The sequence below is a fragment of the Engraulis encrasicolus genome, chromosome 8, assembly GCF_034702125.1.
Source record: "Engraulis encrasicolus isolate BLACKSEA-1 chromosome 8, IST_EnEncr_1.0, whole genome shotgun sequence".
Lineage (NCBI taxonomy): Eukaryota > Metazoa > Chordata > Actinopteri > Clupeiformes > Engraulidae > Engraulis > Engraulis encrasicolus.
In genome coordinates, this window is record NC_085864.1 from 52,453,629 (window position 1) to 52,468,437 (window position 14,809).

The window sequence follows — 14,809 nt, forward strand, 5'->3', positions numbered from 1 at the left end:
CTAATGTAGACTGTCCTACACGAATCAGTTAGCACGTATATTCAGAATTCGAAGTAGGTTAATGTTACATACAGTAGGCCTAGTACATTACATTTAAAAATGTTAAACAAATGCAAATATTACATATACTGTAGTACCTCTAACTAAGGCAGTGTTTCCCAACCTTTTTTGTCTTGTGTACCCCCAAGCCTTTTTGTTGTGCCATGAGTACCCCCTAAGTCAAGTTCTATCGCTTTCTCCATCCCAATGTAACTAAGCTCCATATATTTGTTAAAGTTTCATTTTTCTAAGTACCCCCTGCAGTGTGCTCGCGTACCCCTAGTGGTACACGTACCCCTGGTTGGGAAACACTGAACTAAGGGCAACACTAAAAATATTGTTTTTCAATGATTTCCAAAATGGAAACAGCAACTCTTCATATGGTAACCAAAGAGTACAGAGAAGAGGAGATGACGTACAGTAGCGGAGAACACGCCAGCCGAGGTACAGTATAGTATAGTACAGTATTACAGTACAGTGCAGTATAATATGCTACCTGCTCCGTCCGAGGTCCCTGACGGGGTGTAGTCTGTATTCTAGGTGTAGCTAAGTGTAATGTACTGTAATAATATGTCACCTGCTTCGTCCGAGGTCCCTAAGGGGGTGTAGTCTGGGCATTAGGTGTAGCTAACATCAAGTCACGCATTACCTATAAAGTCCTCCTCCTAACCTTCAAGTCCCTCCATGGTCTGGCACCCCACTACCTCACAGACCTCCTTCACCCCTATGACCCCTCAAGATCCCTGCGGTCCTCTTCCAAGGGCCAGCTGATCGTCCCTCGTACCAGGCTCAAGGCCACCAGTGACAGAGCCTTCCATGTTGCTGCTCCTATTCTTTGGAACAATCTGCCTGACCACATCCAGAATGCCCCTTCACTGGCCATGTTTAAGCAACACCTTAAGACACATCTCTTCCTGGAGGCTTATGGCTGCTAGTTCCACAAGCACTCTCACTTACATGCATTCACACACACGCTCACACACTGACGCGCACACAGACTCACACATTCCTACACAATCACTCTGTGAAGCGACCTTGGGTGTTTTGAAAGGCGCTATATAAAACAAAAGTATTATTATTATTATTAAGTGTAATGTAATGTACTGTAATGTAATAATATGCTACCTGCTCCGTCCGAGGTCTCTGAGTGGGTGTAGTCTAGGCACCAGGTGTAGTGTCCCGCTGCCTCTCCTGGCCTCCGCCTGCCGCCTGCGCCCAATACGCTCACCGCTCAACACGTCCAGGGTGAGGGTTGAAAGCTAGGGGTGCCCCACAGGAGCACACACACACAAACACACAGGGCAGGTTCTAAGGAACACAAACTATGGTACACACACACACACACTCTGTTGACAAGAGTGCGGGGCGTGCAAGTTGCTGGCAGTGCCGGTAGGAGGAGAGAGAGACACAGAGAACGCAAGAAAGGAAGTTATCCTAGATGACCGTACGCACTCAGAAAAAAAGTTCAAAACTCCTTCAACAGAATGAGATATAAATTCCCCATCTTTGGTACGGTTCTGGTACAACTATTGTCCAACCCTGACTCCAACTTAGCCATGAATTTCTGACAGATGTCAAATCCAAACTTCCTTCAACTTCTGGGAGCTTTTGAATCCAAAATGCAACTTCTGGGAGGTGTCAAATCTAAACTTCCTTCAACTTCTGGGAGGTTTTGAATCCAAAATGCAATTTCTGGGAGGTGTCAAATCCAAACGTCCTTCAACTTCTGGGAGGTTTTGAATCCAAAATGCAACTTCTGAGAGGTGTCAAATCCAAAACGCAATTTCTGTAGTTTCAAATTGTCGAGGACTGTTGACTGTTGAGACTAGGTCCAAACTGCAGCTCCTGTTGGGGACTCTGCTTGCATCTGCTGCCCGACTGCCTACTGCTTACCTGACTGACTGACTGATTGACTTACTGTATGTGTGTTTGTGTGTGTGCATGGGGTGACACAGGGTTACTGTACCTGCGCAAGGTAAGCTATCTTCCCCCAAGCACTCTGAATGGTTAGGCCATTTTCCCCCAAGCGCTCTGAATGGTCAGGCCAGTAATTCATCTATTTGTGTTTGCTTATCCTGAGACACTCACCTAACCTCCCGCTTCTTTCTCTCTCTCTTCATCTCTCTCTCTCTCTCTCTCTCTCTCTCTCTCTCTCTAATCCATGTCTGTGGTGAGAAACAGGGGATTACACAGTGCTGTGCAGTGCAGTGCAGTGCAGTGCAGTGCGGTATAGCTCAGTGATTACCCATCTCACTTGGCTTGGGGCCAGTCAGCATCATTATCTAGCTGTGGGAACATGAACATGACAAGCCAATTAGTGGCGTCCAGTAGTCGGAGACAGCAGACAAAGCGGAGGGAGTACACTCATAGAGGTAGAAAATAACACTAGAGAGGACCCCGCCCCCCTTTTTGCGGCAATCTGTAGCAGCCATTATCTGTAGGTAGATCAGAGAAATGGAAATTAACGGAGAACGAGGCTCACCTCTGTCAACAATGGCTTAATCATGTGAAAATGTCCATCAACACACTATACAAGGACAATAGTTGAAGTGTGTTGCTAACTATGTTCATAAAAGACATTATTTGATTTTTAAATGTATTTTATCAGTCATATGATTTAAGTAGATATTTAGCCTGACATCTCAAATCTGGGGGCGAAAGGGGGAGGACGCTCGTGACAATGACGTACACATCTGCACCAGAGCCATTGGTCTGCGCTATGTTGTTGTTGAGTAACTGCCACCGATTGGGTGAGAGTTGTCCAATAATTTCAAACCATAACTGAGTGCAAACTTCCTGCTTCCTACAATCGCTTCAGAGCAAACAAATGCCAGACCATAAATACGAAATGAAATGGCAGTATTATGGGATGGTCAGGACCAGGCTAGCCAAGGCCCCCCTTACGTGGGTTGTTGTGGCATGGCATGACCACAGACACAGGCTGTCTGACGCATGGCAAAAACACAGCAGACACAGTCAAACAATAAATTGTGAGGTGCACATGCACATCCCAAAAAACAATTGTTGTGGGTGGCGTAGTCAGAGACTGCAGACAAGCACAAGCGTGAGCAGTACACTGCTGAGTTACCGCAGAGATACACCAGCGGCGATCTGAGCGAGTCGAGCGACGGAAGTAATTGACTTTGTATTGAGTCGAGAGACAAAAGCGATTCTGGAGACTAGAGCGATTTGCGCGACGAGCGCGACAATTTGAAGTTGAAATCTTTTCAACTTTCTATGACGCGGTTCGGCGACAAGCCGCGACAGCCAATGACTGTATAGAGGTCAGTGACCACAGCCAATGGGAATGCTTGAATGCTTTGCCTTCTGCCTGTACGGACATACTCTAGTCTCCTCAATCTCTCGTATCGCTTGCTGCTACACTCTGTCGCTTGAATCGCGTCGCCGCTGGTGTATCTCTGCGGTTAGGCAATGTGTTGGGATTATGAGAGAGACAGAGTTAATACTGAACACAGACATGAGTTGTTGAGTTAGGCGATGTGCTTGTCTACTGATATGATGACTGCATGATTAACGTACACAGACAGACTCAGACAAGTGACAAATCTTCAAGTCAGAGTAAGACATGGCATGTGCACAGACACAGACTGTCTGACGCATGGAGGTAGTATAAGACCTGGAGACAGTGAACGAGTCCTGCCCCCATTCATTTCAATGGGAAATGCTGACGCATGGCAAAAACACAGACACAGTCAAACAATAAATTGTAAGGTGCACACTATTGGTGTGGATTGGCACTGCCCTCACAATCCGATTCGATCACAATTCGGGAGGTAGCGATACGATTCGATTCGATTCTATTTGATCCGATTCGATCCGATTCAATTGTACAATGCATTGCAATGCATTACATTTGTACTGAAAGCAAAGCAAATGTTTAAAGGCCAACTTCCGATAAAACTCAGTTTTACTCACTCCTTTCGAAGATCGGACGGTCACCCCAAGTTAAACTCACTTGCAAGGCTCTCATAGCGGTGCGTCAACTCTCCTGGCTGTGTTTCCCGGTGTTTCCCAATTTACATAAATAATGCAGAGAAACGAGCGAATCACGAAAGCCTTTCTGTGTTTCGTCACGTCGAAAGAAGGCGTTGCCCACAAAGGTTTATATCGACCCATTTATCTAAAAACATGTCGAGTACTTTTTTTTCTGCTTGTTTTCAAAACAAGCAACGTGGTTGCTACTCTCAGGTACACACACAGCACAAAGCCTCATACATAAAGCCAGCTCACTCTGGTTGCTCCGTGCCTGCAGCTCGCCTAGGGGTCGCTGTCGAAAGAGCACAGCCCTGAATGGAGCCTGCACGCCTCCGTTGGCGCCCCTATAGTGCAGTACCACCCGGGGAAGTGGCGACTCTGTTTCCCATTACATTCTCTCCAAGAACTGGAGGACTGAGCCAATCAGAGACGCGTTTCTTCGAGAGCAGGAGGAGTGAGCCAATCAGAGACGCATTTCCACGAGAAACACGGAACACTCTCGTTTCTCCACAAGCCACCTTGCCAGCTTGCAAAAACGTCTTGAAACAAAGCAACCAGAACGTTTTTAGATGCGTCCCACGCATCTCTATAAGAGGCTTTGGTGTCCGTCCGTCCGTCCGTCCGTCCTTCCGTCCGTCCGTCCGCCCTCCCGTGATGAGTTTCTGAATTGTGATTCCCTCTTGTGATTCCCTCTTGTGTCCACAAGGTGGCAGTCGCTCAGTTTTGGACTGGAGCTCATGCGTGCAAACCAAAACGTCTACCAAGAGACCGTGCTCTTTGCCAGTGAGAAAAACATGGCGGCACTTCCTGTTGATTTTCACATGAAAGTTTTGCTTAATTTAAAGTCCCTAAGCGACTATAAATGTTGTGGCTTCCATATATTGATGTAAAAGTGTCCCACGAAGTAATGAAGCACAACAAAGTTACTCCACATTACCATTTGACCACTCGTTTTTCTATGCTAACAGGGTAGCTAATGTAGCATTGTAAATGATCCAGGGAGAAAGGGGGGAAGGTTGTGATTTCAGTCCGCCTGAGGCAACGATTTTCGTGGGGAAGATGACCTGCATCTCGGTGGCATTGAACCACGCCCCCGTGCCTTATTTGGCTCGCTCAGCACGTGCGTCCTCAGTCCAATCGCAATGCTTTATTTTCCCCAGATGTTTAATCGCATTTAAGTGAAAGTGCCATGTATACACATCGCAAAATAACTCTTAATCTGATCTATTTAAATCGCATTTATTAAATCGGACTTAAAAACATCATGTACACGTAGCCAATGTCTCATTGATTAGTTTATGGAACTTACGGTTTGTCTGTTACGGTCCACGAAGACAATATCCACGTGAAAACGCAAACGCCTGCAAACCACTGTTTTGACAGAAATACAGTTCACCTGTCGCCTACTCTGTTTTCTTCCCAAAGCGGCATTTAAAAGTATTCCATGAAATCCAACATCAACGTCACTTCAAATAGGTGACAGCATCATGCACACACATGAAATAACACTTCAGTGAGGGGGGGACATCACTGCTCTCATATTAAAGTGAAAAGAGAATTTCACATTTTAGTTTATTTAATGTAGGCCTATGCAAAATTGCAAATAGCCTATTCATTCAAATCTGTCCAGAAAGGGTTGTAGGCCTAATGTTTGCCTGTTTTTTTATGTTTGTAATTATTTTTATTTTATTTTTTAATAAAAAATCGTGATAAAAAAAAAAACATAAATAACAAAAATAGAGATTTTATGTTAAAAAAAAATTTGATATGGGATGGACCGATGGCCACCCTAAGCTAAATTCGCCTTAGGTCCCCACATTGCTAAATGTAGTGTAAGGGATTATTTTGAAAAGACAGTAACATAATCAGCAATGCATTACAGTTTTTCAGTAAATTGCCCAACACTGTTGAAATCCTATGGTACTTTTTCAAATCCAGGCTTATACAGTACATGGTAGGCTTATTGATAAATTGCCTTGACAGGTTATGAGGAGGCCAAGGGGGCGTTTGGGCAAAAAAAGTTCAGAACGGGCATAGACGGACGCATCTGTTGTCCGCCTGTCGGACTTGTTTAAAACAGGACCAACGCGTAACACATTCAATAACAATGGGGAACACGGCAATATTAATTAAATGACGTTGAGAGGCCATCTTTAATCAGTCATGATGAGGCAATATAAGTAGTCAGATACTGAGCAACAATTTATTGGCTGTTTTCTGTATCAGTCTGTATCAGTCTTGCAATGTTTTGAAGTGCTTTTATTTAATTTAACATTCATTTGCTCTCGAAATATCCATGGAAGTAATTGAAACTTAAAAAAAAGTGCCGGATCGATTCTGGAACTGGCCGGATCGATTCTGTATCGTCCATGCCCCGCATTGGATTGCATCGCCGAATCGGTCATTGTTGACACCACCAGTGCACACACATATGCCAAGAGCAATTGTTGAGGGTGCTGAATATAAATGAATGCATGAATGGAAAAAATAAGTATACACACACCCCAGAAGCTCCATTGTTGTGATTAATTTGGTGGGAAATCGCACAACATTTCCACTTTAAAGTGAAGACTTTGTAGGTTGAATCGCTGAGTCGATGTTTCACCATTAGAGAAGGCCATGCATTACTATAGAGGCCTAAAGAAATCAGTGATGAAATTATTTTGTTGTTAAGCTCATAGCACATCATTGTTTCCAAAGGCCACCTGCATTTCGCATTAGGATGTTCTGTGGTTCAGTATGCAATAGCACTCCTTACCATAGGGTCATCCTTATGTTCCCCGGGTCCTATGTTCCCCTCTACCGGGGAACATAGGACCCTTTTTTCAAAAAAGGGTTCTATGTTCCCCACTGCTTCCAAGTAGACTGCTGCCGCATGGCAAAGCGCAGGTTGTTGTTGCACCTCTGACAGGTTAGGTTTAGGGATAGTTTTGGTCAGGGCACAATTTGAAAACTTGGAAACATACAATGCGGGGAACATAGAAAATGGACAACTCAGAAACATTGCATACAAAGACAGGGGAACGTAGGACCGGGGGAACATAGGTACGCTCCCCTTACCACGCATCATTGTAGCATTTGGTGCTAACATTTGGATACAATAAAAGCTAACAAGGTACCAAATGTGTGTGTGTGTGCGTGCGTGTGTGTGTGTGTGTGTGTGTGTGTGCGTGCGTGTGTGTGTGTGTGTCCTTGTATGTCCCTGCTTGCTCCCCCGGTGTGTGTGTCCCGGTTAGTACGGCTAAGATCATTAGCGTTCCTTCCCAGTGGTCTTTAGTGGTGGTCATCCTCATTCACACACACACACACACACACACACACACACACACACACACACACACACACACACACACACACACACACACACACACACACACACACAAGATCCTCATTCCCACGTCACTACAGATTACACTGCTCAGGTTCATCTGGACACTCTCCCTGAACTACTCATACGTTCAGTATTTGTGGATAGAGGTGTGTCGTTCATGAACGAGCCGGTTCTTTTGAACGGCTCCCTGAAGTGAACGATGGGAACCGGATCACAGCTGGGGGAGCCACTCGACCGTTATTTCGTTCATTTATCATTCATTTTAAGCACGTGACCTCAACCAGAGTAATTAAATTAGGGAAAAAACACAATTGTTTGCCTCAAAGAGAGGCACAAACGGTCTTTAGAAGCAGGAGAATAATCAGTTGTTGTTTGGACAAAATTATCTTGAGGAGGAGTCAAAATATTACATTCTTAACACTGAATAAATAATTTAAAAAAGAGCCAAAAGAGCCAGTTTTTTGAACGGCTTTTTGAAAGGAACGAGCCACTAAGATCCGGATCCCGAAAAAGAGCCATAAATTCCATCTCTATTTGTGGAGCACGTCCGGCATGCAGTGGTGATGATTGGGTATTATGCCGCGTTCAGACCAAGAGCGAACTACGCTGCCTGGTAGAAGAAGTTTCGCCTTGAATTCCCTGTATTCGCTCTGTACGCTGCATTGACATGATTGATTCAGCTAATCACATAACGGCTCTGGCTTGACAGCCTGGGACATTCTGAGATGTGAACATTCCAATTGGTTTTCGCCGAAACGCATCATAGCTCATTACCACAAGATCAGCTCGACTTTAATCATTAAAATTCGCTCTGGTCGCTCAGTTTGCTTCGCCCCTGGCGAATTCGCTCTGGTAGCGCTGGTCGCGCACCCTCCATAGAGAAATAATGACTTCCGTTGTTCCGTTTGTGTTGGTCGTTTTTATGGTGCAGCTTTTAACATTACAGTGCCTTAACAGGCAGTCATGGCTAAGCAGTTAGAGCGTCAGACTTGTAGCCCAAAGGTTGCCGGTTCGACTCCCGAACCGCCAGGTTGGTGGGGTGAATAATTAACCAGTGCTCTCCTCCATGACTGAGGTACCCTGAGCATGGTACCGTCCCGCCACACTACTCCCTTGGGCCGCCATTGGGAGCTTCCCCCTTGCATGGATGATGCACAAAATGCGATTTAGTTGTGTGCTTTGTTTTCTTGTGGGCTGTGGAGTGCTGTGTTACAATGACAATGGGAGTTCGAGTTTTCCAGGTGGGCTTTCACGCTTTAGTTTCCTTGAAGCCTGAGACCTGGAGACAATAATGTTCTCATTTAAAAATCAATAGTGAAAGCGTACGGCTAAGAAAAATGAGATACGACCCAGATTTTAGAGCACAAAAAGATGACAACATTTTGGACACTTGGGCAAGTACAGGACTGACCATATTTGCACAACTTTTTGAAAAAATATATAGTAGTTTCATTTCAAACCCTTGCAGAGAAGCCTGAGGCCTGAAGCTTTTAACATTGTACAATACTTCCAGGGACGTAGCAGAAAATTTTGGGCCCAATCAGCTCCAACGAATCCCGCTAGCCATATACGTATATAGATAAATCAGACTGTGTGTAGGCCCCCTTTATACATGGGGCCCTGGTGACTCCTTTATTTAGTTATTATTGTTTTTTTTATGCTTATCAAATGTATGGAGCATATTTATTGTTGGTGTAAGAGAGAGGAGGAAAGCTGTACGCCAGGAGCAGATAGGCAGTGAGACTGGCCACTCACTGTGGGCCCACTAGGTGGAGTGGGCGGTGTTGTGGTTCAGGGCCGAAACACCGCAGAGAAGGCTGGACACCACCTGACGACATCTGCTTCTGGCGTAAGGCTACAGCTACCCGCGAAGGTGGTTGAGGAAGGCACCTCCTGTGCATGCATTATGAATGTGTATTCCCTATGTTTGTCTAGTAATTGATACAATAAAAAATTTGTGTCACAAGTCTTATTTTCTCTTGCTGACCCATGGGCACCGGAGGAGGTGCGACAGGCAGCAATGCCCAGCAGGTATTAACAGCTACCTGTATAATCCTGGGCCCTGGTGACTCAGTCACACTTTATCCCTTTGTACAACACCCCTGGGTACTTCCTTCAAGCCTACAGCCTGAAGCTTTCGACACTGTACGGTACTTCCTTGAAGCCTGAGGCCTGTAGCTTTTACTATAACATCGTACGGTATGAAGCGGCCTGATATGAGGTCCGACCGTGCGATCACACCGTCTGCGTTGAACGTGTGGAAAGCGCCCGAAGCGTCAAAAAAGCCAAGGGCGTCAAAAGTTGAACTTCATCTAAAAATATGTAATGAGCTCGTTGCACCATCTAAAGCAAATTTGTTTATCTTGGTCTCAAGAGAGATGAACAGACAAAGGATATGGATCACTGGAACCATGGTGTGTGATCTGAAGAGACCTAGATAAACAAATTTGCTTTAGATGGTGTCAAGCATGTGTGGTAGTAAACAAGTGAGTTGTACAAAAAAGGTGTATCCTCTCATAAGCCAAGCATGGTAGTGGGACTGACATGGTTTGGGGATGCATGAATGCTGTCAACATTGGCAATCTGAAATACACCTAAAAGAAACATGCATGTCAACATGCACTGTGACTACTGAAGCAGATCATGATATTCTCCATAGGATTGCATTCAAATCTCACACCAATCTATTTAAGCCAGATGCAGACTGAAAATGTAAAAGTTCAATGCAAAGAAAGGTTGATACGCACACTGATGACCTCCCTTGTCATCCCTTTTCATTTCGAGACAATTTGAGCCAACATAGCCCCTTCTCTACCGGATTTTAATCTGGGGTGTACTCACTTTTGTGAGTACATGTTCAAACATTAATGGCTGTATTTTGTTTTTTACTGAGTGAACAAGAAATTTAAGCGGTTAAATATGTTGTTAAAAGGTCACTAATCATTGTGTCAAAGTTACATTTCTGTAATGCTTTCCTATGAAAAGATATACTCAAAAATTTGCAAAACTGTGAGGGGTGTATTCACTTTCGTGATATACTGTAATGTGGTATCAAGGCAATTTAAAATGGGGTTGATGTCACTGTATTTTATTTTGCAAATGCACTGTAATGGCCTAGCGATAAAAATATAGGGTTAGTAAACCAAAAAAATATAGCTGTCAATTCTACAATTCACTCCTACCCATGGCCGTAGCCACATATGAGGTAAGGGAGGTCCGGACCTCCCTTATTTTTAGAGAAAATAATATTTTTCATACATGAAAAAGGGGATCTTCTCCATTGTCCACCATTTTGAATCCCCTGAATCTTTTCAGCTGCAAAACATACTGTAAGCTGTGGTCATACTAGTAAATATTAGTTCATTATTTAGCAGATATTCATGAAAAGACCAAAATTGGCAAAAGACAGCAGTTTCAATGAGCAACATAGTTACAATAGATACTCCGGGCAACATCCTATACATTGCATTGGAGGCGGATAAAGTGGCCAGCAGCCACCATGACTACTCTGTGGAAGCAGTTCGACGATGACGTGGACCAAATCCTGGAGTCAATATCCAAGGGAGAAGTGGACCGGAAGCTGCAAGCCATGACAACAATCATTGTCACGATGGCAGCTGAGCGGTTTGGTGAGGAGGAGAAGAAAGCTCCTGGAACACCCTACATAAAGAACCACAGGGCAGAGAAGATCCATCTGTTAAGGCGGGAGATGAAAGTGCTGAAGTCCCAGTACAAGGAGGCAGGAGATGAGGAGCGCCTTGGTCTATCCCAGCTGATGGCCATCCACCGGAAGAGGATAAGGGTTCTCCGCCGGGCAGAGTGGCATCGAAGGCGGCGGCGCGAGAGGGCTCGTAAGCGTGCGGCCTTCATCGCCAACCCCTTCAAGTTCACCAAAGATCTCCTTGGCCAGAAGCGCAGTGGAAAGCTGGCCTCCTCCAAAGAAGACATCGATCAACACCTTGCGGAGATGTTCTGCGATCCCGGTAAAGAGCTGGAACTTGGAGACTGTGACATCCTCATTGATCCTCCCGAGCCACAGTTTCAGTTCGACATGTCAGAGCTGAAGCTGAGGGAAATCAAGGAAGTCGTCCATAAAGCCAGAGCTTGCTCTGCTCCAGGACCGAGCGGCACCTCATACAAGGTGTATAAGAACTGTCCCAAGCTCTTGCTGCGGCTGTGGAAAATCCTGCGGGTCTTCTGGAGGAAGGGGAAGATCCCACAGCAATGGCGAACGGCTGAAGGGGTCTGGATCCCAAAGGAGGAAGATTCCACCCAACTTGACCAGTTCCGCATCATCTCTCTCCTCTGCATCGAATCGAAGATCTTCTTCAGCGCTATCTCCAGGAGGCTGTGCACCTACCTAGCAAGGAACACCTACGTCGACACGTCTGTACAGAAAGGTGGAATATCAGGGATGCCAGGCTGTGTGGAGCATACAGGTGTGGTGACGCAGCTCATCCGAGAGGCCAGAGAGAGCAAGGGTAACCTGTCAGTGCTATGGCTTGACCTGGCCAATGCATTCGGCTCCATTCCCCATCAGCTGGTCCAGCTCACTCTGGTGAAACACCATGTCCCCAGCAGGTGCAGAGACCTCATCGCTGACTACTACAACAACTTCAGGATGAGGGTCTCTGCAGGAGCAACACCATCTAGCTGGCACAAGGTGGATATTGGTATAATCACAGGGTGCACAATCTCTGTGACACTATTCTCCTTGGCCATGAACATGCTCACCAAGTCTGCTGAACCAGAGTGTAGAGGACCCCTCATGAGCTCTGGACAACGGCAACCACCCATCAGGGCATTCATGGATGACCTTACAGTCACCACAGAATCCGTCCCAGGATGTCGGTGGTTATTGAGGGGTCTGGAGAAGATGATGGTGTGGGCCCGAATGAGGTTCAAACCTGCTAAGTCGAGATCCATGGTACTGAGGAAAGGAAAGGTGGAGGACAAGTTCCGCTTTAACATCGCAGGCACACCCATTCCATCAATCACAGAAAAGCCAGTCAAGAGTCTTGGTAAGGTCTTTGACAGCTCCCTCAAAGACAAAACATCTATTCAGACAGCTTGTGCTGAGCTAGATGGCTGGCTGAAATCTGTGGATAAATCTGGCCTCCCTGGTAAATACAAAGCATGGGTCTATCAGCATGGCATCCTCCCTAGGATTCTGTGGCCTCTCCTTGTCTATGCCATCCCATTGACCACAGTGGAGACATTGGAGAGGAAAGTAAGCAGCCACCTACGGAGATGGCTGGGGTTACCAAAGAGCCTGAGCAGCATTGCACTCTATGGGCGCAGTAACAAACTGCAATTGCCCTTCAAATCCTTGGAGGAGGAATTCAAGGTAACACGAGCAAGAGAAGTGGTGCTGTACAGAGACTCCAGCGATCCAAAGGTGGCCAATGCTGGAATCCAGGTGAGGACTGGCAGGAAGTGGAAGGCAGAAGAGGCTGTTCAAATGGCTGAAGCTAGGCTGCGGCACAGGGCCCTGGTGGGAGTGGTGACACGAGGCAGAGCAGGCCTGGGATCCTTTCCAACTCCGCAAGTGAACCCCAGTGGGAAGGAGAGGCGGCGCTTGGTCCAAGAAGAGGTGAGGGCAGCAGAAGAGGAAATCAGATCTTGCAAGTCGGTGGGCATGAGACAGCAGGGGGCCTGGACAAGATGGGAGAATGCGTTAGAGAGGAAAGTGACCTGGACTGACATCTGGAGAGCGGAGCCTCACCGCATCAAATTCCTTGTCCAGGCTGTATATGACGTGCTGCCCAGCCCATCAAACTTGCACACTTGGGGCTTAGCAGAGTCACCAGCTTGCCCTTTGTGTTCTAAGAGAGGCACCTTAGAACATGTCCTTAGCAGCTGTTCCACAGCGCTAGGAGAAGGGCGGTACCGGTGGAGGCACGACCAAGTCCTGAAGACCATCGCTGAAGCCATCAGCACAGGACTGGCATGGGTAAAGCAGTTCCACCCCCCCAAGAAAGCCATCGCCTTTGTTAAGGCTGGAGAACCAGTTGCCCCATCCGGAAGAGCACCAGCAGGAATTCTGACCTCTGCAAGGGACTGGCAGCTGCTAGTGGACCTTGAAAAGCAACTCAAGTTCCCGAGCCACATCACAGCCACCACCCTTCGCCCTGATGTTGTACTTGTGTCAAATGCCACCAAACAAGTCATCATGCTGGAGCTGACAGTCCCGTGGGAAGATCGCCTGGAAGAAGCCTTTGAAAGGAAGCTTTCCAAGTACTCAGGACTGGTCAGTGACTGCCAGCAATCAGGGTGGAGGGCTAAGTGCCTCCCAATTGAGGTAGGCTGCAGAGGCTTCGCAGCTCGGTCCTTGGCCAATGCACTTGGAGGCTTAGGCATCGTCGGACAGCAGAAGAGGAGAGCCATCCGCAACACCACCGAAGCGGCAGAGAGGGCCTCAAGATGGCTATGGCTTAAGAGAGGCGAGCCATGGAGTCGTGGTAGTTAGTTAGCCAACTGTACACAAGCTGGGGACTGATCACCCCCGGCTGGGTCGCCTGGATGAGGGTGTATGATGTTGAAAGACCCGAAACACCCAATGATTTCAGGAACATCACTGACGATGTGTCCAGTCGCATCAGCAGATGTATTTTCACAGCACCTTTAAAAAAAACCTCCCTTATTTCAAATTCCTGGCTACGGCCATGCTCCTATCTGACTGTTGCTTCAGCGTACAGTACAGTATATGGTAATTCCATGTATGTTTTTATCTGTGTTGCTGTAGTGCTAATAGTTTGCTTACAGAAAACAACCTACTGCGTTAATCCAGTTAGATGTTGTGTCATCACACATAGCATACAGCATAAGCGTCCCTTGAATCACCCTTAACTCAAGACGTCATGCCGTTAAGTTTGTAAACTAGCAAGTGAGGTGAGAGCACAGTACAAGCTGTATATAATGGGTTTGACATACATGTGAAACTAGCTAGGCCTGTATGTTATGAGGAAGGGATTAGGCCTACCGGGGCTGGCAGGCTATATAGGGCTGGCAAGAGCACAAGTGGTGTTGCCAGATTGGGCTGTTTCCTGCCCAATTGGGCTGCTTAGGATGGCCGTGTGCGGGTAAAAATGGCATTTAGCAGAAAAACCCGCCCAATTTTTGCCATAGAAATCAATAGAATTGGGCAGGATTTTGTGCTTCTAGGCGGGTTTTGAAAATTTTTTGGGCTGGAAATCATCAGCCTCATCTGGCAACCCTGTGGTGTGTCAAAGACACCATGAGTCTTTATTTAACCAGGCCCCTGAAGTGGAGCAGCCCAGTATAAACCATGCTTTGCTTTCCTGAGAATGGCCCCTCACCCACCTGGTCATGATGCAGAGTGTGGATTAGGGAGAATGTTTCCCACTGCTCACAACACACAGCTTGCCCCCTGGTGGTATGGAGATGTACAACACATACATGTGTTCATTCATTCATTCATTC

General features: G+C 46.4%; 1 protein-coding gene across 1 annotated transcript; it reads left to right on the forward strand.

Annotated features, from left to right (window-relative positions):
• Window positions 1-10,955: 10,955 nt before the first annotated feature.
• LOC134453771 (uncharacterized) lies at window positions 10,956-13,967 on the forward strand. The gene has a single exon (XM_063204529.1). It carries the CDS (start codon window positions 10,956-10,958, stop codon window positions 13,833-13,835), a length of 2,880 nt encoding a protein of 959 aa, XP_063060599.1. The 3' UTR covers window positions 13,836-13,967.
• Window positions 13,968-14,809: the final 842 nt, after the last annotated feature.